Source organism: Papio anubis, chromosome 18 (genome assembly GCF_008728515.1).
Source record: "Papio anubis isolate 15944 chromosome 18, Panubis1.0, whole genome shotgun sequence".
Classification (NCBI taxonomy): Eukaryota; Metazoa; Chordata; class Mammalia; order Primates; family Cercopithecidae; genus Papio; species Papio anubis.
Genome location: NC_044993.1, coordinates 53,925,463 through 53,951,704, shown reverse-complemented (window position 1 = coordinate 53,951,704; position 26,242 = coordinate 53,925,463). Strand labels below are relative to the sequence as shown.

The following is a 26,242-nucleotide window of genomic DNA, read 5'->3' as shown; positions in this document are numbered from 1 at the left end:
ATGTTCTTTTCTTTGGTTACTGACGAGGTCGAAAATTCTTTTTATGCTTAAAAAGAATTGGCCATTGGAATGCCACTTTTGTGAACTGTGTATTTATAACCTTATTCCACTTTTATATTGGGGTTTTCAACATTTCTCCTTGATTGATAAAAATGCTTTTGAAAGTTAACAATATCAACTCTTGTCATATAGGTTATAACTACTTTACAATACACAGTTTACATTTTTGACAACAGATTTTTAAATATAAATGTAAACATAAATATATATATTTATATATGTCTATCAATCTTTGTTTTGTGATTCTAACTTTGAGGTCATGACTCAATATTGACTGATCCTTTAGTGCCATTTTTAGTTTCATTTGTTATTTTAAATACTTTATAGAATTTAAGATCTGAATTATGATCTAACTCTGCATTCTCCAAGTGGCTACTCATTTGTTCCAACACAATTAGTTGTTACAGTCTCCCTCTTTCTCCACTAAATTGACATGGTAACATCATTTCTTTCAATGTAATATCAATATCCAGCCCCCCGTTTGCTTATGTTAATATTTATTAAACACTGGCTATGGGTGCAAATATTCTTCTAACCTTGCTTTTCCTAGTCCTTCCTTCTCAACTCCTGTCTTGGATCTAGTAGATCTCAGATTTGTTTTCTTGCCCTCAAAAGCATCTCAGATCTGCTGTGTTAAGTAGACCTGATGTAGGCTAAAAAAAAGAAAAAAAGTCTTGTGAGGTCCCTTTTTGACCATAGCTAATCCTGGGAACCAGTGTGAGGCCAAATTTCCAATTAGGTTTAAGGAAGTTGAAAAGGGAAGAAAATTACCATCTCACATCAGTCAGAATGGCTATTATAACATCAAAAAATAACAGATGCTGGTCAGGTTGAGGAGAAAAGCGAACACTCATACACTGTTGGTGGGAGTGTAAATTAGTTCAACCATTGTGGAAAGCAGTGTGACAATTCCTCCAAGAGCTAAAAGCAGAGCTACCATTCGAGCCAGCAATCTCATTACTGGGTATATACCCAAAGGAATATAAATCCTTCCACTATAAAGACACATGCCTTGATCAAGCCTATAATCCCAGCACTTTGGGAGGCCAAGGAGGGAGGGTCATTTGAGGTCAGGAGTTCAAGACCAGCCTGATCAACATGATGAAACCTCATCTCTACTAAAATAAAAATACAAAAAATTAACTGGGTGTGGTGGCGCATGCCTGTAATTCCAGCTCCTTAGGAGGCTGAGATACAAAAATTGCTTGAACACACAAGGAGGAGGTTGCAGTGAGCCAAGATCGCGCCACTGCACTCCAGCCTTGGGAACAGCAAGACTCCATCTCAAAAAACAAACAAACTGACAAACGTGCACGTGAGTGTTCATTGCAGCACTATCACAATAGCAAAGACATGGAATCAGTCTAAATGTCCATCAATGACAGATTGGATAAAGAAAATGTGGTACATATACAACATGGAATAGTATGCGGTCGAAAAAGAATGAGATCACATCTTTTGTGGGAACATGGATGGAACATGGATGGAGATGGAGGTCATTATTCTTAGCAAGCTAACGCAGGAACAGAAAACCAAATACCACATGTTCTCACTGATAATTGGGAGCTAAATGATGAGAACACGTTGGCTTAGTGCCTCAGTGACAAAATAATCTACAACAAACACTCGTGATAAGAGTTTACCGATATAACAAACCTGCACATGTACTTCTGAACCTAAAATTTAAAAAAAAGAAAATTAAAAATTGAATTTAGAAGCTAATCAGCTATTGAAGTCCATTCCAGTCTGATGATTTAAGAGTTTATCTGTCATTACCTGATAAACAATGAATCCTATAGCAACCATTTATATAAAAACTCTGGCTTTGTTAGAAAACTATTTTCCTTTCTTTCCTTTTAAAATTTTTTTTTTTTTTTTTTTGAGATGGAGTCTTTGCTCTGTAGCCCGGGCTGGAGTGCAGTGGCCGGATCTCAGCTCACTGCAAGCTCCGCCTCCCGGGTTTGTGCCATTCTCCCGCCTCAGCCTCCCGAGTAGCTGGGACTACAAGCGCCCGCCACCTCGCCCGGCTAGTTTTTTGTATTTTTAGTAGAGACGGGGTTTCACCGTGTTAGCCAGGATGGTCTCGATCTCCTGACCTCGTGATCCGCCCGTCTCGGCCTCCCAAAGTGCTGGGATTACAGGCTTGAGCCACCGCGCCCGGCCTCTTTTTAAAATTTAAAGATGGAAAGCCATCATTAACATGTATTTTCCTGCACTAGGAAGCATAGTGGCCCAATTACAAAAAAAAAAAATTCATTTTACCTTTAAAGTGTATGAAATTTCTTGGTTTTATTTATTATTATTATTATTTTTGGGACGGAGTCTTGCTTTGTCGCCCAGGCTGGAGTGCAGTGGCGCGATCTCGGCTCACTGCAAGCTCCACCTCCCGGGTTCACTCCATTCTCTTGCCTCAGCCTCCCAAGTAGCTGGGACTACAGGCGCCCACCACCATGCCAGGATAATTTTTTGTTTTTTGTGTCGGCCTCCCAGAGTGCTGGGATTACAGGCATGAGCCACCGCGCCCGGCTGGTTTTATTTTTACTTTTTAAAATGGAAACTAGACTTTTCCCCCTTGCGGATTCCTTTTTTTTTTTTTTTTTTTTTGAGATGGAGTCTCGCTTTTGTTGCCCATCCTGGAGTGCAATGGTGGGATCTTGGCTCAGGGCAACCTCCGCCACCTGGGTTCAAGTGATTCTCCTGCCTCAGCCTCTGGAATAACTGAGACTACAGGTGCCCACCACCACACCCGTCTACTTTTTGTATTTTTAGTAGAGACAAGGTTTCACCATGCCGACCAGGCTGGTCTGATTCTTAAAGAAATACGTACTTATTGTAACATTTCACATCATATTGAATAGAATTGATAAAGTAAAAATTACACCAGTTCCCACAGTCATCAACATTTGGGTATATATGGATATATATCCTTTCAGACTTTTTCCTCTGAGTACATGCAAACACATGTACATTCTCTCCCTTAAAAAGACAATCATATAAACTATACTGAAACCTTCTAATTATTTAACAATATATCACGGACCATTTGCACTTAAAAGTTGAGATCCATGCCACTATTTTATTTTATTTTTTAAAATAATTTCAACTTTTTTTTTTTTGAGAGACAGAGTCTTGTTCTGTCGCCCAGGCTGGAGTGCAGTGGCACAATCTTGGCTTACTGCAGCCTCCACCTCCCGGGTTTGAGTGATTCTCCTGCCTCAGCTTCCCAAGTAGCTGAAACTACAGGTGTGTGCCACCATGCCCAGCTAATTTTTGTATTTTTTAGTAGAGACAGGGTTTCACTATATGTTGGCCAGGCTGGTCTCAAACTCCTGACTTCAGGTGATCCACCTGCCTCGGCCTCCCAAAGTGTTGAGATTACAGGTGTGAGCCACCGTGCCAGGCCAATTTCAACTTTTAGATTTAGAGGGTACATGTGTAGGTTTGCTATGTGGGTACACTGCAGGATGCTGGTGTTTGGGGTATGATCGATCTCATCACCCAGATAGTGAGCATGGTACTAAATAGTTTTTCAACTGTTGCCCTCCTCTCATAGTCCCCCATGTCTGTTGTTGCCATCTTTATGTCTGTGAGTACCCAATGTTTAGCTCTCACTCATAAGTAAGAATATGCGGTATTGGGTTTTCTGTTCCTGTGTTAATTTGCTAGGGATAGGATAATGTATGCCACTATTTTAATGACTTCATGGTATTCTGTTTTATGGTTTTTGTTAGTTTGTTTTTGAGATGGATTCTCTCTCTGTTATCCAGGCTGGAGCACAGTGGTGCGATCTCAGTTCACTGCACCCTCAGCCTCCCAGGTTCAAGCAATTCTCCTGCCTGTCTCCAGAGTAGCGGGGATTACAGGCGCACGCCACCACCCCCAGCTAATTTTTGTAGTTTTAGTAGAGACGAGGTTTCACCATGTTGGCCAGGCTGATCTCAAACTCCTGGCCTCGAGTGATCAACCCACTTTGGCCTCCCAAAGTGCTAGGATTACAGGTGTGAGCTACTGTGCCTGGCCAGTTTCATTATTTTTATTAGTTAATAAAAATTATATATATTTATGGTATACAACATGATTTTTAAAAATATGTATACATTATGGAATTATATCTAGCTAATTAATATATGTGTTACCTTCTATACTTTTTGTGATGAGAACATTAAAATCTACTTGGTAGGCAATTTTCAAATATACAGTGTATTCTTATTAACTATAGCCACTGAGCTGAGTGGCTTATCATGATGACTCATGCCTGTAATCCCAGCACTTTGGGAGGTTGAGGCGGGAGGATTGCTTGAGGCCAGGAGTTTGAGACTAGCCTGGGCAACATAGCAAGACCCCATCTCTATAAAAAATAAATAGATTAACTAATTAAAAAACTATAGTCATCATGTGTTACAATAGATGTCTTTTACTTATTCCTCCTGTCTCACTGAAATTTGTATCCTTTGACCAATATCTCCCCAGTCTGCCTCTCCCTAGTTATCACCATTCTACTTTCTGCTTCTAGGAGACTTTTTCTTTTAGACAGAGACTCACTTTGTCACCAGGCTGGAGTGCAGTGGCGTGATCTCAGCTCACTGCAACCTCCACCTCCTGTATTCAAGCAATTCTCCTGCCTCAGCCCTCCCAAGTAGCTGGGACTACAGGCGCCTGCCACCACGTCCAGCTAATTTTTATGTTTTTAGTAGAGACAGGGTTTCACCGTGTTGGCCAGGATGGTCTCAATCTTTTGACCTCGTGATCTGCCCACCTCAGCCTTCCAAAGTGCTGGGATTACAGGCATAAGCCACCGCACCCGGCCTCTAGGAGACTTTTTTAGATTCCACATATAAGTGAGATCATGTGGTATTCATTTTTCTGTGCCTGTCTTATTTCACTTAACACACTGCCCTCCAGGCTCATCCATGTTGTTGAAAATGACAGGATTTCTTTGTTTCTTAAGACTGGATAGTATTCCATTGTGTGGAGCGACCGTGTTTTCTTTATCCATTCTTCCACTGATGGACACAGATTGATGCCATAATATATTTAATCAGTTGACTATTCATGATGCTTAATTTGAATCCAGTCTTTTTCCTGTTATAAGTAAGGTTGGGAGGAACATTCTTGCTCATTCATCTTTACACAAAGGTCTTCTATTTCCTTAGGACAAATTCCTAAAGGTAGAATTGTAGATTCAAAAGAGTGCCTTATTTTAAAGACTTTTTGTGTATATTGCGCCAGGAAATTTGAACCACTTTCTGCTTCTTCCAGCAGTATTTCTTTCCCCATACTCCTGCCAAAACCAAGTATTGCTATTCTTTTTAATCGTTGCCTATCTGATTGGCAAAGGGCAGAGTATTGTTTCAATTTGCATTTCTTTGATTATTAGTGAGTCCAAATATTTCTTCTTATGCAGAAAAACATTTTTGAAAGAATAGCTGTTTTCTGAGAACTTCACAAAAAAACAACTTCAGGAGGAGAAATTGGAATGGAACAGATGCTCAGAGTAATTTAAGCAAATTGCCTACTTAGTGACAATAGTGCTAAGCCAGCTTTAAAAATTATTGCCCAAATGCACTGATCTACCAAAAATCAAGGGATAAATGGGTTATTTTAAATCTCTTCGGTAAGTTTCTCTTTTGGGGAAAAGGGGAATAGAAAAAAATCACACTAGACTGAGCTTAGCCCAAGAAAACCATAGAGCATCAATGTTGAACTCAGATGATCAAACGAGAGAGACCAGTTTGCCACCCGGGCAGTTATATGCAATGGTTCTATCAAGAAATGTGAACAATGACAAGTAAGGAATTTAAAAGGACTCCATGCAACTTGTCTGTAGAAAATATTTTCATTTAAATTGTACATCAATTCAGAAATGTGTCTGTAAATAGAAGTTTTGCAAGTTTTTTGTTGTTGTTGTTTTGTTTTTGAGACAGTCTCGCCCTGTCGCCCAGGCTGGAGTGCAGTGGCGTGATCTCGGCTCACTGCAAGCTCCGCTTCCCGGGTTCACACCATTCTCCTGCCTCAGCCTGTCGAGTAGCTGGGACTACAGGCACACACCACCAGTCCTGGCTAATTTTTTTGTATTTTCAGTAGAGACGGAGTTTCACCGTGTTAGCGAGGATGGTCTCGATCTCCTGACCTCGTGATCTGCCCACCTCGGCCTCCCAAAGTGCTAGGTTTACAGGCATGAGCCACCGCGCCCGGCTGAAGTTTTGCGAGTTTTAATAGCTTAAAGCCACTAGGAAAACCCATGAGTTGTCTTACTGACAGTTTCATCTGTAAATCTGGAATTTTACATTTGAAATTTTCTCAAAAGAAGACCCACCTTTGGGGTCATCTCAGGTTTACTGTTCTTCCTTCTGTCTTGAAAGCATCATTCTTAAGATTCAGTGAAATGGGTGCAGCCGTAAGAAAAAAAAAAGAAGGACAATGAGATCATGTCCTTTGCAGGGACTTAGATGAAACCGGAAGCCATCATTCTCAGCAAACTAACACAGGAACGGAAAACCAAAGACCACATGTTCCAACTCATAAATGGGAGTTAAACAATGAGAACACATGGACACAGGGAGGGGAACATCACACACTGGGGCCTGTTAGGGGGTGGGGGGCAAGGGGAGGGAGAGCATTAGGATAAATACCTAATGCATGAAGGGCTGAAAACCTAGATGATGGGTTGATGGGTGCAGCAAACCACCATGGCACATGTATACCTATGTAACAGACCTGCACGTTCTGCACATGTATCCTAGAACTTAAAGCAAAATAAAGATTCAGTGAAATGGGAAAATTCCACCACTCTATGGTCTTAAGCATATACATTTAGCCCAGACATCTTAGTGCCCTTCTGCATCTCTCCTGCAGCTCACTCCTCCCAATAATTTTGTTTTCAACTTATCCAATCCAAGGATAACTTCAGGCAAATTTAATCAGTATGTTTCTGTTTCTGTTTATAGTGACGTCTTGGGTGTTTTACAATCCCTCTTTGATGTCTAGGATACTTCAGGAGTCTTTTGCATCTAGTGTTTATTTAAAATAAAAAGTGAAACCACGTGTTTAGCGGGGAGGCACAGCGGTCCCTTAAGATGCAGGTCTGTGCCAAGGTTGAAGGATCTCCTTTCATCCCAAACAATTGAATCAGGCTGACTGACCAGAGCCTTCTGGAAACTGGCTTCCCAGCAAAACTGTTACTTAATATTTGCTTTCCTTAGATTTGATTTCATTTTCTTTCCTTTTCCACTCTTCTCCCTTACCCCCAACTCCACGCACTCTGGTCACGCTGATCTATACTCCTGGTTCTCCAAATATGCCTTGTAATATCAGCCATCTGTGCCTCTGCTCACACTGTTCTCTCTGCTCAGAAGGAGGTTACCAGTTGCCAGCTTATGGGCTGGAGCTGGTCCACAAATGTGTTTTATTTGGACTTTACTATATTTTTCTTTTAAATTGGAGCCAACACTTAAAAATCACAGAATTTCTCATGAAATTCTGGATTTGTGGCTTCATTTGAAAAATGGGAGCTCTGGCAATATTGTTTCTGCTTTTATTCAAGGGAGCTGAGCTGTGGTTGTCCTTTCTAGGTGGAGTATGCTTTTAACTGTGACTTCGTTGAAAGAACAAACTTGGCCCCATTCAGTCACTTCCATGACTTGCTTGGCCTCTTTGGGTTGAGTTTGAGACTTCCGCTGGGACATGTGGGTGACCCAAAGGAGAAAGAGAAACAGGCTTTGCCCTTTGGGGCATATTATCCAATTAAGGAGACAAGACATAAATATTTGTCAAATTAAAACTATAAGTGATTGATTGATTTTTATTTTTATTTTTTTTGAGATGGAGTCTCGCTTTGTCACCCAGGCTGGAGTACAGTGGTGCAATCTCAGCTCACTGCAAGCTCCACCTCTCAGGTTCTCCTGCCTCAGTGTCCCGAGTAGCTGGGACTACAGGTGTGCACCACCATGCCTGGCTAAGTTTTGTATTTTTAGTAGAGATGGGGTTTCACCATGTTGAATAGGCTGGTCTCGAACTCCTGGCATCAAGTGATCCACCAGCCTCGGCCTCCCAAAGTGCTGGGATTACAGATGTGAGCCACCTCACTTGGCCTATAAGTGATTTTTAAAAACCCACAAGAGTTATTGTGCTGCGGGAATTTACTAGTTGAATACAAGGAAAAATAAATACATGTAATTAAGGATTATGAGTTTGGGGGCAAGGGGAAGGATAATAAGTAATGTTTATTCAATATTTACTATGTGCCAAGCAGTTTTCTAATGCTTTATGTAGATTAACTTATTTAATTCACATAACTCTATGAATAGGTAACAGTATTATATTCAATTTACAGATGAGTGTTAGGAATGTTTGCTTTTTGGTGTTGTAAAGAAATAGTATTTGAGCATAAATTTAATTCTTTTAGTAAGGCTATTTTTATTTTTTGTAGAAAGGGTTTATTTGTTAGTAGTTTTGTTATAAGAGTATAGTGAACAAAGGAGACAGGGTTATTCATAACTTCACATGTTTACTTTATTGTTGTGTTTGGTTTTTATTGGCTGGAATGGGACTTTACATTTTGTATTTGTCTTGATAGGTTAGTAACTTAGAACTTTTTAAAAGAGGCAAAGGTAGAGGAGAACAAAGGAAGGAGGAAGTAACTTGTGGAATGTTGAGAAAGGTAAAAACACTTTTAAATAAGGAAGAGGAACAGGCTATGACCTAATGTTTGTTTGGACTAGTATAAATATGTTAGGGTAAATATTTAGGCTAAATTGTGGGAGTTAAGAGTATAAAGTATGTTGATTTTTTTATTATGGCTAGTCGATATTTAAGAATGTTAGTACAGGTTTTTGAATACATTTTGTTTTTAAGAAAAGTGATTATTTATTTTTAATTAGATGGGGAGGAAAGTTTTTGAAGATGAACCTTTATTTTACTTTTTACATGAGGAAACCAAGTCCTAGAAAAATTAAGCTTGAGGCCATGTAGCTGGAAAAGCCCAGTTGTGTTAATCTAGGATGTATTGTGTTGGAAACAATTTGACTTGGAGACCAGCCTGATCCAAAGCATGCCGCCTGTTACCCTTGGGCAAATCAATTAAGCTCTTTGAGTTTTATTTTATTCCTGCGATAATGACTCTTGCCTGCGTTCTCTAAGAGGGAGATTGTGATGGTTGAAGGCAAAGAATGTGAAAGTGCTTCTTTGTAACTAACACACACCAAAGAGCCAGGAATTCCCATGGAGCAACTACAAATCTGATTTATCAAATTATTGGACTCTGGTTGGATCACATTAACCTGTAGCAGAACAAGCTGCAGATAAAACTCCTCAGACACCGAGTTAAAGAAGGAAGAGGCTTATTTGGCTGGGAGCATCAGCAGGACTCCTGTTTCAAGAGCCAAGCTCCCTGAGTGAGCAATTCCTGTCCCTTTTAAGGGCTCACAACTCTTAAGAGGGTGTGTGTGAGAGGGTCGTGATCGATTGAGCAAGCAGGGGATACGTGACTGGGGGCTATATGTACTGGTAATCAGAACGAAACAGAACGGGACAGGGATTTTTACAGTGCTCTTCCATACAACATCTGGAATCTATAGATAACATAACCAATTAGGTCAGGGGTCAATCTTTAACTACCAGGCCCAGGGTGCGGCACTGGGCTGTCTGCTTGTGGATTTCATTTCTGCTTTCAGTTTTTACTTCTTTCTTTAGAGGCAGAAATTGGGCATAAGACAATATGAGGGGTGGTATCCTCCCTTATTCTCCCACCTCTTTGAGACTCTCACTCATTTTATTAGTGGGAGCGCTCACCTTCATTTTCACTACCTATGTCTTTTTGCATGACAGATCGATAGTGATTTAGATAGTACACTTGTGCTGAAGCATTCTGGTGAACTAGAGTAGCGATGAAACCTTTTACTATTTGAATGAGTACAAGCAGTAAATAAGGGATCAGTAAGCAGGTTCCTATTACTACTATAATTTTTATTATAAGAGTTTTAAATCCTCATAGTGTTGGGAACCATTTTCAAACATGGCCTCAGGGTCAAATCCGTGCCACACTTGTACAGTTTCGTCATGTCTTTATGTCTTCGACTACTTGCTCCGATCATCTATGTGCAGGCAGCAATTGGTAAGGTTAAATTTTCTACAGACTTCTCTTTCAGCTGCTAGCAAGGAGTCGAGAGTCATTCTATTTTGATAGCATTTCTCATCCGAGTTTCTTGCCGGGCCAGAACAGTCAAGGTTTTACCAGTTTTATTAATGATGATCTCCAAGACAGCTTGCAACCATATGATTCAGTTGAGCATGTAAATGGGGGTCCGGTATCCCCACGAGCCGTCTTGTGCCCAAGTGGCAGGCCCATAGTATTGTATACTTTTTTCAGGAGGCCGTTTATCATCTTTTTAATTATCTATGGCTATATTTGCTTTTCATGGGAAGCATAGTCAGGGAAGCCCAGGAGTTCGCCTATTTTTATGGGCAGTAGGAAGAAAGATGGTTTAATAGTGCCAATAACACAACTACTTGTCTGCTGGACAGGCAGCTTAGCATAGGCTCTATGTCCACAGTATAGCCCGGTGGGTACAGTCCAGTCTTGGTGGGATTCTGGGTGGGCCTAAACGGTCTGCAAGTTTGGAAATTTACTGAATGGATTTTTCTCTGTGTGGTTTGAACTCCACCATGTAGTCTTCCTACAGGAAGAGTGAAGTCCTTCTCCACTCTTGCTATACAGTATTGTCTAATGATTGAGACTTTTAGGACCTAGAAGTGATCAGGGTGATTCTTTTGGGCCAGAAATTCATCAGGAACTGTGTCTGTAGGTACCAATTCTCGGGCTTCCTATGGCCATTGATCTCCTATTACAGTTCCTCCACATACATAACATGAAGTGACATTGAGAGACTGGGCTACATGCTCAGCTAATTGCAAAAACAAATATCTTGTTTTTCCTGGAATTTCTGGTACTGGCACATTTAGTTTATCACAGAAGGTTTGAAATACTGGCTCAGGAGAGCGTTTATAAACTTTTTCTCAAACCACAATATTTGCTTGAAGATCCAGTCCAGCTCCATCAATTTTTAGGGTTACATATTCTCCTTTTTTCTAGCGAGGATTAAGGGGGTTGGTTATTACTAGTTCTAAGGGGTTACACTGACCACTGGTACAGGAAGGGCTGCTTTTCCCTTGCTGAAGGTGGAGAGGAATTTTTCATTTTTTAAATCTAAGTAGCCTAAATGACATAAAACCAGTATCTACATTTATTTTTACACAGTCCTAATTCATGATAAATGTACTTATTTTCTGCCATGTAGCCTCTTTCCTAATTAAGAGAACCACATCCTATTTTTAACTTATTTTTATTAATGACAGCATAGGCATCAAATTTTAAGGTGACTCGTTTAGGCACTTCTTTTTTTTTTTTTTTTTTTTTTGGCTAACACTTTACTCATATCGTTTATGAGCCCCTACCAGTCTTCAGTCCCTAATCTTATTTTAAAAACTGTGGTCATGGGAGGCTCAGATGGGTCATAACACACATTAGGTTGGTCATTTCTTGGGTTACATACCTTGTATAGAATAACGTATAAACAAGTTCTTTTTAGAGTTCCAATACACTTACAATAACCGTAAAATAATAGGACCATAGCAACCTTTTGTCTTACTTCAGTGACTTGATGTATACACTGGGAACGGCCCTCAGTCTGAGGAAGGTCAGCTGAAGACCTTACTGTACAAATCCAGAATTTAAGGAAAATGAGTCCCGCGATGAATTTCCTTATGCTTCTACCATGCGTGGACCAGTCAGCTTCCGGGTGTGACTGGAGCAGGGCTTGTCGTCTTCTTCAGAGTCACTTTGCAAGGGGTGGTGAAGCTGCTCCCGTCCACGTACTGCTCACAGTCTACTGATGTTTAAGGATGGTCTCAGAGGTTGGGCCTGCGAGAATAAACTGAGTCCAATATCTCTACACAGTTATGTTCAACTGGGCTCTCTGATACTGGGAGTAAGGTAGTGGGGTTTAGGGTGTTGCAAACTTCAGTGGTTATGCGGGGATTTTCACAGAGCAAGATTTGGTATCTAACTAGTCTAGCATTTGTTAGATAATGATGTCCTTTGGTATTTATTAAAGTCACCACAGCATGGGAGGACTTTATGTTTAGGTTTTGCCTAAGAGTTAGCTCTCTGCTTCTTGTGCTAACAGGGCTGTTGCTGCCAGGGCCTTTAGACATGGGGGCCAGACTTTGGAAACCCTGTCTAGTTGTTTTGAGAGATAGGCCACTGGCCTTGGCCAGGGGCCCACAGTCTGGGTTAAAACTCCAACTGCCATCTTTTTCTCTTTCTGATACATAGGGTGTAAAGGGTTTTGTCAGGTCAGGTAGCCCAGGGCTGGGGCCAACATGAGTTTTTCTTTTAACTCATGAAAAGCTTGTTGCTATTGGTTGTAATAGATGTAGTTTATCTAATCCACATTTTTATTAACTGTCACCCTCTAAAATATTGACTTAAATCCTGTAGTTATTTTATTTCAAGCTTTAAATTGATCTGGTATTCCTTGTGGGCCTCCAATTGCATCTAAATAGATGAGAGAGTTGAAAGACCCATAAGAGAAGGGGCTTCTCTCACTTTATGATGTCCTATTTTTTCTTTCTCTGATTGATGAAATCTCAGGGTGAAAGGGATAGCCAAATGGACTAAAGCACAAATGCCACTCCAGTTATTCGGCAGAGTGCCCAGTAAAGGTCCACCGTGATACCACCACACATCTGCTCGGGGATGAACAAGGGCTAACTGATAAGCTCTTGAAAATTCTTAAGCTCATTGCATCCTTTCAGGTCTCTAAGGAATACTAAGCTTTCTCCCTGTTGTGAGAGACACGAAACAGACTTAGTGTTGGGAGACGGAAGCTGGATGGCCCTTGGGGGCTGAACTGCAGGGTGCCGGACTTTGGGATATAGCAGAGAGAGCTTGGCATGACTTATTACTCCAGGCTGTAGAATCCTGGAAAAGAGCTATCATGCAGCCTATGCCTGGTCGACTGGAGGACCACCTTAGTGGAAGGGGGACAATCTGGGCCTCCGGCCTGCCATGTGCACAAGTGTAACAATTGCTTTTGTTTAACATGCAGATGGAACATTTAATCCATTTTAACCAGGCATTTGCATCTTGGTATCCTGTCTTAATTGCTAAAGTTTGTTTTAAGTCTTTAACTTCTATGATCTTCTAGTAAAGTGAATGTATGATTTTAGGAAATTACAAAAACTGGTTGGGGCAGTCCATCCTTGCTCTTTAGTGGTCCACAGAACATTGGACCAACCATGGCATGAAAGCTCTACATCGGGGGACAAGACTCCTGGTTGGCACTGGGATCTTTATCAAAATCTCCCCGGATTAAATGGTCCTAGTTTAGTAATGCCCAGTCAGGAGGGACAGAAGTACTTTTCTGAAGTAGAGAGCGGTCTTTGACTTGGCAAGTCTCCACAGAGTATAACAAGGCAAGCATTAAATGCAGTAGTTGGAGGGGAAATTGATTTGATTACGTTAATAACTAGATGATCAGCAAGAGAACGAGGAAAGAAGAAAGAGTAATAGAGATGAAAAGAGTTAAATTTTTCTTAGCTTTAGTTTGGTAGGGTTTTCCTCTGGGACTATGGCCCATGACTCTGGAGGGGGTGGCACTTTCTTGACTCGAGTGTGATGAGTCCATCCTTTTTTGCTGTACGAACAGCAGTCTTGGTGGTTAGCAGCACAAGGTAGGGTCCTTCCCAGGCTGGCTCGAGTTTTTCTTCTTTTCACCTTTTCATGAGAATGTGATCTTCAGACTGGTGCTGGTTTACTGCAAATTCTAGGGGTGCTACATGTGCTAAAAGACTTTTAGTTTTGAGGGAAAGGAAAGTGGAAGATACACCAAGTATATAATTTCTAAGAAACTGACCTTTTGTTTTAAATGTGGGGACCTTGGCAGTGGACTTTATAGTCCTTAGTGCCTTCTTACTGAGAAATTTCCTTTAGCATCTCTTTTTATTAGTTTTTAGACCAAAGAAAGCTAAACACCATTTTATATTTAATAATGCTTTTTGTACGATTTTTATACCAGATAAGCTAAATTTCATCTTTATATTAGTGTATCATTAATGTTAAACTTAATTTTAATAAAAACTTGTAGACATATTTATCTAATTTTTAATCTTTGACCATAAGATAAGATTTTATAGACTCTTTTTAACCTTTTATAATTTTTGCTAAAGAGCAGGTTGGTGCTTTAAGAAAAACCTGTTATGCTTTTATTTTAATGTCCAGAAAAACTGGATGATACCTTTTTAACGTTAGCTGATGTGTTTACACACAGAATTTATACACAATTAATGTTTTAAAACTTGCTTAAAACTTTGTAATAAAATATACATATTTTTAACCTTTTAATGTAGGTAAAAATCCACATTCTTACGCCTACTTATAATCCTTTTACCAAAGGTATACTTTACTTTCCTTATATACCTTGCACATAAACTGTCTCTTCAATAGTTTTACATTTAGGAGGCCTAATTACTTTTAAATCATACAACATTTCTTGCATAAATTCTTTTTTTAACACACTTTTTTTTTATAACTTTTTTTCTTTCACAACTTTTTCAGGCAATTTTTGACATGCCTTAAGTTTCTGACTTATTACAAACATTTCTTTCTTTAAACAACCAGTTAATTTATTTCAGGACAAGAATTTACAAGAGTATAACACTCTTTTTGTATAAATTCCGTCCCTCTTCCCCCCCCCCCCCTTTTTTTTTTTTAAATCTGTGGACTAGACTGTCTAAGGCCACAAGAATAGAAGTTACTATAATACGTGTTACACTATTAACTTTTAGCAAACTTTACTTTTATTGAAAACCTTGTAAGTTTGGGATTTTAATTATCCTTTGCTATTAATAAGACCTTGTTTTGTCTAAATTAACTTAGAATTGGTATAGATGGCTTTTTTTTTCTTTACTACTTGTATACCTCTTTCTCACTTTTTTTCTCTCTTTGACTTTATCTGTCTCTCTTTGACTTTCCTTTTGCCTCTGTCTCTTCCTCTCTCTCTCTCTCTGCCTCTTTCTTTCTTTTTTTCTCTCTCTCTCCTTGACTCCCTCTTTGTCTGTCTCATCCTCTCTGTCTCTTTCTCTCTCTCTTTGCGTCTTTTCCTCTCTTTTTCTTTCTTTGCCTCTGCCAGCTGCTTATGCTGCTGTTCTCTCAAGCACTGTGTGTTGGGGGTGGGGGTGTAAAACCAGCTGTAACCAAGTGGCTGTGTATGGGAGCTGGTCTGGGAGCCCTGGCTTACAGGTTACCTTGTGCCATACCTTTGAAACAAGGGACCTGTCCAGGCTTCCTGCTAATGGCCAACCAACTCTAATGCTGGCCAGTCTTACACAAAGTTTTAAGTTTTCCTGGTGTCATAGTACTCCATAGTCTCCCTTAAATCCTGTGTTGAAATTTTTCAACATAGTTCCTAGTAGAGTGGGCTTATTTGTGCCTGATCCATGCTTCTTCAAGACAAAACACCATGCTCACCACATGCACACCACAAAACAAAGAACAGGTAAAAAGGGCACACACACACTTTTGCAGTTTACACCAAACCAAAATCAAAACTAAAATCAGAGTGTCCAGAAATCCAAGCCAGGTCAAAACCAAAACCAAAGTATCAAGCAATCCAAGTCAAGTCAAAAACAAAAACCAAAGTGCCCAGTACAGGCACACCATGGGTGATCAGACCATGCTTCCACTCAAACTGAATAGGCAAATTCCCAAGACCAGTCCTGTCAAGCAATTCAAACCAAGTCAAAACCAAAACCAAAACCAAAGTGCCGATAAAGGCATGCCGTGGGTGATGAGGCCACACTTCCACTCAACTGGAGTGGGCAGGTTCCCAAGACTGGTCCTGTCAAGCAATTCAAACCAAGTCAAAACCAAAACCAAAGTGCCGATAAAGGGTGATCAGGCCATGTTTCCACTCAAACAGAGTGGGCAAGTTCCAAAGACTAGTCTTACCAAGTTTTAGATGTCCAGACTCCAAGTGCCCGTTCCTTCCCAGTGTTCTGCATTGACCCTCCACCGGGGCCTGCCACACACTGCTCTGGTGAGGCATCCCACCAGGGCAAATGCCTACCAGGGAGCGCTCTCAGGATCCATGTCGCTCAACTGGTCAGAGGCCCCCACAGGGATGTTCCACAGGGCAGGCTTAAGCTGCCTAAGGAGCTGCCTCAACTATCCAGCAATCACCTCGCTTCCTGGTCAGGGAATCAAGAAATGTAGCAGGACAAGCTGCAGACAAAACTCCTCAGACACCGAGTTAAAGAAGGAAGAGGTTTATTCAGCCAGGAGCATAGGCAAGACTCCTGTCTCAAGAGCCGAGCTCCCCGAGTGAGCAATTCCTGTCCATTTTAAGGGCTCACAACACTAAGAGGGTGCATGTAAGGGCATTGTGATTGATTGAGCAAGCAGCGGGTATGTGACTGGGGGCCGCATGCACCAGTAATTAGATCAGAACAAAACAGGATAGGGATTTTCACAGTGCATTTCTATACAATGCCTGTAATCTATGGATAACATAACTGATTAGGTCAGGGATCGATCTTTAACTACCAGGCCCAGGGTGTGGCGCCGGGCTGTCTGCCTGTGGATTTCATTTCTGACTTTTAGTTTGTACATCTTCTTTCTTTGGAGGCAGAAGTTGGGCATAAGACAATATGAGGGGTGATCTCCTCCCTTAAACTGGTGAAGTCCTTTTCAATCTTTAGTGAGCCTATGAATCACCTGCAGATCTTGCTAAAGTGTAGATTCTGATTCAATAAGTCTGGTTGGAAGTCTTCTGTACTTTTTTTGGGGGGGGGGGAGACGGAGTCTCACTCTGTCGCCCAGGCCAGAGTGCAGTGGTGTGATCTTGGCTCACTGCAACCTCCACCTCCTGGGTTTAAGCAATTTTCTGCCTCAGCCTCCTGAGTAACGGGGATTACAGGTGCATGCCACCATGCCCAGCTAATTTTTGTATTTTTAATAGAGACAGGGTTTCACAATGTTGGCCAGGCTGATCTTGAACTCCTGACCTCGTGATCCACCCGCCTCGACCTCCCAAAGTGCTGGGATTTCAGGCGTGAGAGTCTTCTGAACTTCTAACAAACTCATAGGTGATGCTTCTGGTCTGGAGACCAAACTTTGAGCAGCCAGAAACTAGTAGAAGGGTCATGACGCACTAACAGGTCATTTGCAAGGGTGCAGATCTTCTCTTCTGTTTCTGCCCTCTACTTTCCGGGAATGTTAAGAGGACTTCTCAGACTCACTGTCCTCTTTCCATGGGGCCAGGCTGGCCAGAGTTTAGTGAGATCCTGATTTTGGAGTCTAGACTAGGGCAAAGGAAGGACCCCTTAGTATGTGTATTAGGGTTCTCAGCAGTAGTGCATGGCTCTGGCCATCATTAAAAAAGTTATTCGACTTTTCATCTGTTCCTGTTTGTCACTCAAGTCCTCGTAGGAGAGGAGGGTTTGCTGCCTTGAGCAGAATTCCAGTAGGTTTTCATTCATTCCACAAATACTGGAGCACCTACTATGTCCCTGCTCTGTGCCAGGCATTGGGTTTCTGGCCTTAATACCATCTAATAGTATCTTCAATTCCTCCTTAAACTTTTGTAGAATGACACACTTAAATGAACCTGTAGTCATATGGAAGTAAGTGGAGAAATAAATAGAGATGTAATGCCCTTTTAATGAATAGTGTTTATAACAGAGACTGTTTGCTACCTCCCCAACATCCATTTCTTTCTTCTTTTCTGCTGATGGGGACTGAGTTTGGTTCTGTTATTTATTTCCCCACATGTGACTCAATTCGGGAGGGTAGCAGTAGCATGCTGGAACCAGCTTGTCAGGAGTTATTTCTAAATTTTAGAAAGTTTGGCAGTTAAACATAGCCATTCTTTTTTACTTTTTATTATTTTTATTTAAAAAAATATTTAATGGAGACAGGTCTTGCTGTGTTTCCTGGGCTGGTCTTGAATGCCCAGCCTCAAGCAAATCTCCCACCTCATCCTCCCAGTGCTGGGATTACAGGCATGAGCCACTGAGCCTAGCCTTTTTTTTTTTTAAGACAGGGTATTGCTGTGTTGCCCAGGCTGTAGTACAGTGGTTCAATCATAGGTTACTATAAGCCTGAGCTTCTGAGAACATAGCCATTCTTAAAAATAAAATTACAGGCTGGCTGTGGTGGCTCACAGTTATACTCCCAGTACTTTGGCAGGCTGAGGCGGGTGGATCACCTGAGGTCAGGATTTAAGACCAGCCTGACCAACATGGTGAAACCTGTCTATACTAAAAATACAAAAATTAGGTGGGTGCAGTGGCGGGTGCCTGTAGTCCCAGCTACTCGGGAGGCTGAGGCAGGAGAATTGCTTGAACCTGGGAGGCAGTGAGCCAAGATTGCACCCCTGTACCCCAGCCTGGGCGACAGAACAAGACTTCATCTCAAAAAAAAAAAAAAAGTTTAACCTTTAATTTAACAAATTATATTAAAAAGGTTACACAAAAGTCTCACTTTCTACTTATTTTAATACCTTTCACTCTTACCTATCTCTTAAGGTAATTCATGTCCATTATATCTACATGGTGGAAATAGTTGATAATGGTATGCTACTGTGGATCTCTTCCAAACTCTGTGTCCAGCGATGTCACATTGGTAGTTTGAAATCTGCCATGGTGGATGTATTCACACCACAGAAATTGGCACATGCTACAAATTAGGATTTTGATTTTATTGTTTTCTTGAGGAGCCATTGAACAATCCTATGCCTAGTTTCAGGGCAAAATCCAATTGATCTAAGTTAAACACAGTACTATGTTTCCCATCTCTTAGGCATGTGACCCAGTGCTGGCCAATGAGACAAGAAAGTTGTTTGGCTGGAGAATTTCTTAGAAAGTTTTTCTTGATTCTAAAAAGGAGACACAGCCGGGTGTGGTGGCTTACACCTGTGATCCCAACACTTTGGGATGCCAAGGTGAGCAGATGGCTTGAGTCCAGGAGTTTGCAACTAGCCTGGCAACATGGTGAAACCCTGTCCCTACAAAAAATTAGCCAGGTGTGATGGTGCATGCCTGTAGTCTCAGCTATTTGGGAGGCTGAGTGGGGAGAATAAACTGAGTCTGGGAGGTCAAGGCTGCCAATAAGCTGTGATCACACCACTCCACTCCAGCCTGGGAGATAGAGTGAGAACCTGTCTCAAAACAAAACAAAACAAACAAACAAAAAGGAGACACAGGTTAGAGATGGACTCTGTTTCTGGCCATGTGGTTTTAAGATGGGACGGTTCTAAGATAGCTGGACTTGCAGCCAGTATCTTACAACAATGTCAAGTCAGGATGAACATGTTTGCATTAACATGCCTTTTGTTCTTTATTTTTGTTTTGAATTTTTGGAGCCCAATTCAGAAAAAAATGCCCAACATGTTTATTTATTTTTTTGTATTTTCTCTTCTAGAGGGGACCCTGATAGGTGTGACATCTGGGGAAACACTCCTCTACATTTTGCAGCCTCCAATGGCCATGCCCACTGCGTCTCATTCCTGGTCAACTTTGGTGCCAACATCTTTGCCCTGGATAATGACTTACAGACTCCGCTGGATGCTGCTGCCAGCAGGGAGCAGAATGAATGTGTTGCTCTCTTGGACAAGGCTGCCACTGCGCAGAACATCATGAACCCCAAGAAGGTCACCAGGCTGAAGGAGCAGGCTCAGAAGAATGCCAGGAGGCAGATCAAAGAGTGTGAGAGGCTCCAGGAGAAGCACCAAAATAAGATGGCCCGCACCTACAGCAAGGAGGAGTCTGGGACTCTCTCTTCTTCCAAGGGTACCTTCTCCAGGTCATTCCCTTCAAATGCTTCTGCTCCTGGCACATTCGGGTCACTGTCTAAGGGCATTAAAGATACTTTCAAGATCAAGTTCAAGAAGAACAAAGATACAGCAGAACAGGTGGGGAAGGAAGGCAGAAGTGGGCAGAGGAACGTGATGGAAGTGTTCAGAGAGGAAGAGGAAGACTCGTTCCCAGGGGACTTCAAAGAGAAGCTCCAGTTGTCAGCAGAGGAGGACAGCAGTGTGCACCACGAATCCATTCTCAATCGTCCAGGTCTAGGAAGTATTGTTTTTAGAAGGAACAGGATATTGAGTCCTGAAGACATCTCAGATAGCAAGAGGGAGTTGGGTTTTAAACTGCCCAGTGAATTGTTTCAAACACAAGGAACATCAGAGGCTGATGAGGGTGCAGCTGATGAAGAGGAAGAGGAAAATGGCCTCAAAGATGAGCTGCCGTGGGGTGAGGATGAAGTGGAGTGGGAGGAAGATGTGGTCGACGCCACACCCCTGGAAGTGTTCTTGCTGTCTCAGCACCTGGAAGAATTCCTGCCTATCTTTAAGAGAGAGCAGATTGATCTAGAAGCTCTGCTGCTCTGTTCTGATGAGGACCTTCAGAGCATACAAATGCAGCTGGGTCCCAGGAAGAAAGTTCTGAATGCTATAAACAGGAGGAAGCAGGTGCTACAACAGCCTGGGCAGCTGGTCGACACCAGCCTGTGATGGAGGGTTTTGGCCTGGAGCATTGGGGTGATGCTGTGGTCTGCTGGCAGCACTCCAGGCAGCACCCCTTCTTTACCCAATGCCAGATCACTGGGAATGGATTCTAGGGCGTCGGAGATGCCTACTTGAGAGAGAGGCCCAAAGTTTACTCTGGGAGGTAGGCTATGCCCATCCAAATAAATCTCCGTGAGAAACTTGAGGAGACTTCATAACAAGAAAATGGCATTTCTCTTCAGTTATCTTATGTGTGTGTGTGTGTGTGTGTGTGTGTGTGTGTACATATATATATATTTTGGAGATGAGGTTCTCACTCTCTTACCCAAGCTGGGTTGCAGTGGTATGATCATAGTCCACTGTATTCTCAACCTCCTGGGCTCAAGTGATCTCCTCCCACCTCAGCCTTTCAAGTAGCTGGGACTACAGGTGCACATACCCACACCTGGCTTATTTTGTATGTTTCAGTAGAGGTGGGGTCTTACCACGTTGCCCAGCCTGGTCTCAAACTCCTGACCTCAAGCAGTCCTCCCACCTTAGCCTCCTAAAGCATTGGGATTGCAGGTGTGAACCACTGTACCCAGCCTATCTTTTTGATACTTTTGAATAAAGAAAGGGTCATATGCGTGACAGGAAAATGAAAGAAACTTCCTTTACTTTTCTATCTCTGGATTTAAAATTATAATCTCATCTCATTATCCTGCTGCTTGCTTTCTGATCCGTATAACCTGGGAATTCTAACTCTTTTTCTCTCCTGAGCTCTATGACTTTGCCTAGTGGTAGAGACTAAAGTTCTTTCCTGGCCTGAGGCTTGATGCCCAACTTAAATGCATCTAACCCTTTAACAAATGTGTACATGTTTATAAGTAATGGAAATGCATCTATAATACTCCTGCCTGAGAATAGAGACAGAGTGGCAGTGGGGAGAGTGAAGAAAGAAATAGAATACAGATGGTACCTGTTGTTGACTGACTTGTGTCAAATTCATATGTTGGCATTCTAACCCCTAATGTGACTGTATTTGGAAATAAGGCCTTTAAAGAAGTGATTAAGGTTAAATGAAGTCATAAGAATGGGACCCTAATCCTATAGGACTAGTGTCCTTTTTTCCTTTTTCTTTTTGAGATGGAGCCTTGCTCTGTCACCCATGCTGGAGTACAGTGGCATGATCTCAGCTCACTGCAACCTCTGCCTCCCAGGTTCAAGCAATTTTCATGCCTTAGCCTCCTGAGTAGCTGGGATTACAGGTATGTACCACCACGCCTGGCTAATTTTTTGTATTTTTAGTAGAGACAGGGTTTCACCATATTGGCCAGGCTGGTCTTGAACTCCTGACCTCAGGTGATCCACCTGCCTCGGCCTCTCAGAGCGCTGGGATTACACGCGTGAGCCACGGCACCCAGCCTAGGACTGGTGTCCTAAGAAGAGGAAGAGACATGTAGGTAGAAGGGACACAGTGAGGCCACGTGAGAATACAGTGAGAAGGCAGCTGTCTGCAAGCTGAGAAGAGGGGCCTCAGGAGAAACTAACCCTGCCAACACCTTGATCTTGGACTTCCAGCCTCCAAAGGTGTGAAAAAATAAACTTCTGTTGATAAACTTCTGTTGTTGAAGCCACCCAGTCTGTGGCATTTTGTTATGGCATTCCTAGCAGAATAATACAGTTCTAAGTAAGAGGGGTGGGGAGGAGACCAAGAAAAATACAGAAAAAAAGTCTGGCCAACTGCAACTGATGAGTTTTTTAAAGGTAAACACCTACTGAAACTTAAGGAAAAAAAAAAAAACAACTAAGTTCTTTGGAGGGAAGATTTGGTCATAAAAGGAAATTTCACATTTTCATACTTATTATGTACACAAGGTTTATTTACTGTTGTCTGTCACCATTGCTGCATATCTGAATACCTTTAGGTTCCATGATAGAAACTGACAACACTTGGCTCACTCCTGTAATTCCAGCACTTTGGGAGGCCCAGGCAGGCAGATCACTTGAGGTCAGGAGTTCAAGACCAGCCTGACCAAAATGGCGGAAACCCATCTCTACTAAAAATACAAAAATTAGCCGGGCATGGTGGCGTGTGCCTGTAATCCCAGCTACTCGGGAGGCTAAGGCAAGAGAATCGCTTGAACCCAAGAGGTGGAGGTTGCAGTGAGTTGAGATCACACCACTGCACTCCAGCCTGGGCGACAAGAGTGAGACTTCAATTCTCCAAAAAAAAAAAAAAAAAAAAAAAAAAAAAAAAAAAAAAAAAGAAGAAAGAAACGAACAACACTGCTGCTGACATTTTTTCAGTGGCAATCCCAAATTCAAACTGAAACCCCACTGAATAGCTAAGCTTCATTAGATCTCCACAGCCTGACTTACATCAAGTGGAATTTGCTGTTGCTTCTGGATATAATACAGATACAGCTGTTTATCTTCAGTTTGCTTTCTGATGCACATCTGTTTGGGTTACATCAAGAGGCATCATGGAGGATTCAAGTTTAGGGGAGGATACAGATGCTCAAATCTGATGAACAATTGGCTTATTCTTCCTCAATGAATATATTCAGAAAGCTTGTTAGCCATTGAATAAATATGTTGCATTAGGGGATGATTGTTTACAAATACCATATCTTGTGGAATAAACTGAAGTTGTGTTTGCCTTCATTAATGTGCACAGAAGCAGCTGGCAAATAGAAAGCGCTCAGAAAAGTTTGTAGTCTGAGCCTGCCACTATTATATTTCATCATCACAGATGCCAGAATCCCCACTTCACCTATTGTCCGGAATCTGCCTAATGAGATACTTGCTCCCCGTCCTGCCCTAACTACATCATGGCAAGAGAGCCATCACTCAGGTTAGTAGAAATGAACTTGAACATTGACTCTCATCCCTTTTTAGGAGATGTTTGTCCCTAGGGGTCTCATCAGATACCTTTATGCTCTTCTTGGGGGTTCTTTTCTTTTAAGATTGACAGAATTAATAGGTGAGGGTTCTCCAAAGGTCTCAGCATCAAGGATATAGTCTCTCCATCACAGAGTATTGTTATATAATAAAAAAGGTTTATACCATGTTATAAGAGGTTATCAATGTTCTAAGAATTCCAGATCTTTCAAACTAAATAGCAACTACAGGGGCCTAAGAGAAGATGCCAGAGCAATATAAAGGCCTTGATGAGAGAGAAAGACAAGAGGATTATGAACCAGGACGAGTTCAAGTACTCAGTGATCTCAAACTTCCATCTCTTAAACTAGACGCTTAGAATAGATCAATCCAATAATATCTGATCACCCCTGCCACCTGGCCCCTCTTTTTCCCCTCTATGTAGCTTGACATAAAAGTCAACAAGAGGGAAAAGCGGTTGGGAGCATTTCACTAAGGAGAGTTTGAGAAGTTATGGTGTGGTGAATGTGTATTGTGCTTATATTCCAGGCCATTGTGTAATATAGGTCAGTTAAATGCTCATAATTCCTAAGTCCAAGTCACCAGCCCAGACCATTGCTTTGGGCACTGAATCCATAAGCCCAAGTCTTACCTGACATCTCTTCTCACACGTCTCACAAGTACCCCAGACTCAATGTGTCCAGGACTGAACCCATTTTCTTCCAAGTTGGCAGTTCTCAACTTGGATGGTTTTGCCCTGTGTCTCCTAGAGGACATCTGGCAATATCTGGAGACATTTTTGATGGCCATGATAGGGGAACGGTGGTGCCACTGACATCCAGTCAGTAGAAACAATGGGGGCTAAACATCCTAGAATGTACAGGACAGATGATAACCATCGTTATCATCTGGATAACAATGAGTTATCCAGACCCAAATAGTAATCGTGCTGTGTTTCAGCTGCGTTGAAACACGCAGCTCTAAGTCTCCATTTTTCAAAAATGGAAAATTTAACCCAATACTTCTTTTCATCACCCAATTGGTCACCAGGCCCTTTCAACCTTTCAATATGTCTCAGAGCTAAATCCTCTTTGATGTTTGCAAGATGACCTATTGGTTCCTGCCCCCAACCATCACTCACTAGATTGCTGTAAGTATACTTATCTGTCTTATTTCATTCTCCACAAGGTTGGTTGAGTCATGTAATCTTTTTTTTTTTTTTTTTTTTTTGAGATGGAGTCTTGCTCTGTCACCCAAACTGGAGTGCAGTGGCACGATCTCCGCTCACTGCAAGGTCCGCCTCCCGGGTTCACACCATTCTCCTGCCTCAGCCTCCCAAGTAGCTGGGACTACAGGCATCTGCCACCATGCCCAGCTCATTTTTTTTATTTTTAGTAGAGATGGGGTTTCACCGTGTTAGCCAGGATAGTCTCAATCTCCTGACCTCGTGATTCGCCTGCCTCAGCCTCCCAAAGTGCTGGCATTGCAGGCATCAGCCACCGCGCCTGGCCGAGTCATGTAATTTTTTAAATATGCAAGTCTCTTGTCATTTTCTACCTTCCTATTGCTTTTCTTTTTTCTTTTTCTATTTTTCTTTCTTTCTTTCTTTTTTCTTTTTTTTTTTTTTTTGACAGAGTTTTGCTGCTTTTGCCCAGGCTGGAGTGCAATGGTGCCATCTCAGCTCCCCACAACCTTGGCCTCCTGGGTTCAAGCGATTCTCCTGCCTCAGCCTCCTGAGTAGCTGGGACTACAGGCATGTGCCACCAAGCCTGGCTAATGTTGTATTTCTCCATGTTGGTCAGGCTGGTCTCGAACCCCCGACCTCAGGTGATCCACCCGCCTTGGCCTCCCAAAGTCCTGAGATTACAGGCATGAGCCACCGGGCTCAGACCCCATTGCTTTCCAAACTCACCACCACACAGGAGGCCCACATGATTAAAGAGCCCTATTCTCTCCTCCAAACCTCTGGTCCCATCCTCACCATTCCTCTCCCTGTCCCCTAATTTCAGCTATACTAGATTTCTTGTGGTTTCCTGAATACACGCCTCTCATATGCCTGTGCCTTAGCACACCATCACCCTTCTCCCTGGAAATGTCTTCCTCCATATAGCCATCCTCATTGGTAGACGTACCCTCTCTCTCTGCCCCTAGTCTGGGTTGAGTAACTTCCTAGCTGTGCAAGCTGTCTTTGTTTGCCTCTCCAGAACTTCTCTCTACTATTTTCCACCCTACTTTGTGTCCCAGGTGGTTGGGCTCTGGACTGCATCAAAGGACTCCTTTGCCCTTGGGATCCTGGTTGGGTTTGGCCAATGGGAGGTACTAACAAGAGACCAGAAGGTGGAAGAAAGATTGAGGCATTTATTCCACCTGTTTCTTCTTTTCAGGGCAGCAGCTGCCTTCATGTAAGCTCACCTCTCCCATCTGGCAGCCCTCTGGTAGAGCTCTAGTGGTTTCTGGGTTTCACTAACCGCTCTTTCAAGCTTAGCAGTGGTAGTGATTTCCTACTATTGCTAACCCTGGGGTGCTTCTTCCTAAACAGTCTCTATTCTCTTCAATCACGCCCTTTGAGTGTGGCATCTACAGACAGTTCCCGACTTACAGTGGTTCAACTTAAGATTTTTTGACTTTACGATGGTGTGAAAGTGATATGCATTCAGTAGAAACTGGTAAGATATTCTCTCTGGATGCTGGGTAGAGGCAGCGAGCCACAGCTCCCAGTCAGCCACGTGATCACCAGGATAATCAATTGCTAGTGAACA

At 42.1% G+C, this 26,242-nt stretch overlaps 1 protein-coding gene across 1 annotated transcript in view; it reads left to right on the top strand.

Annotated features, from left to right (window-relative positions):
- Positions 1–23,211, top strand: part of ANKS4B (ankyrin repeat and sterile alpha motif domain containing 4B) — a 28,730-nt gene extending 5,519 nt beyond the window's left edge. The window contains exon 2 of the mRNA XM_003916646.4: positions 19,538–23,211. Coding sequence (XP_003916695.1) covers positions 19,538–20,627 — 1,090 coding nt within the window. The 3' untranslated portion in view covers positions 20,628–23,211. The remainder of the gene's footprint in view (positions 1–19,537) is intronic.
- The last annotated feature ends 3,031 nt before the right edge of the window (positions 23,212–26,242 follow it).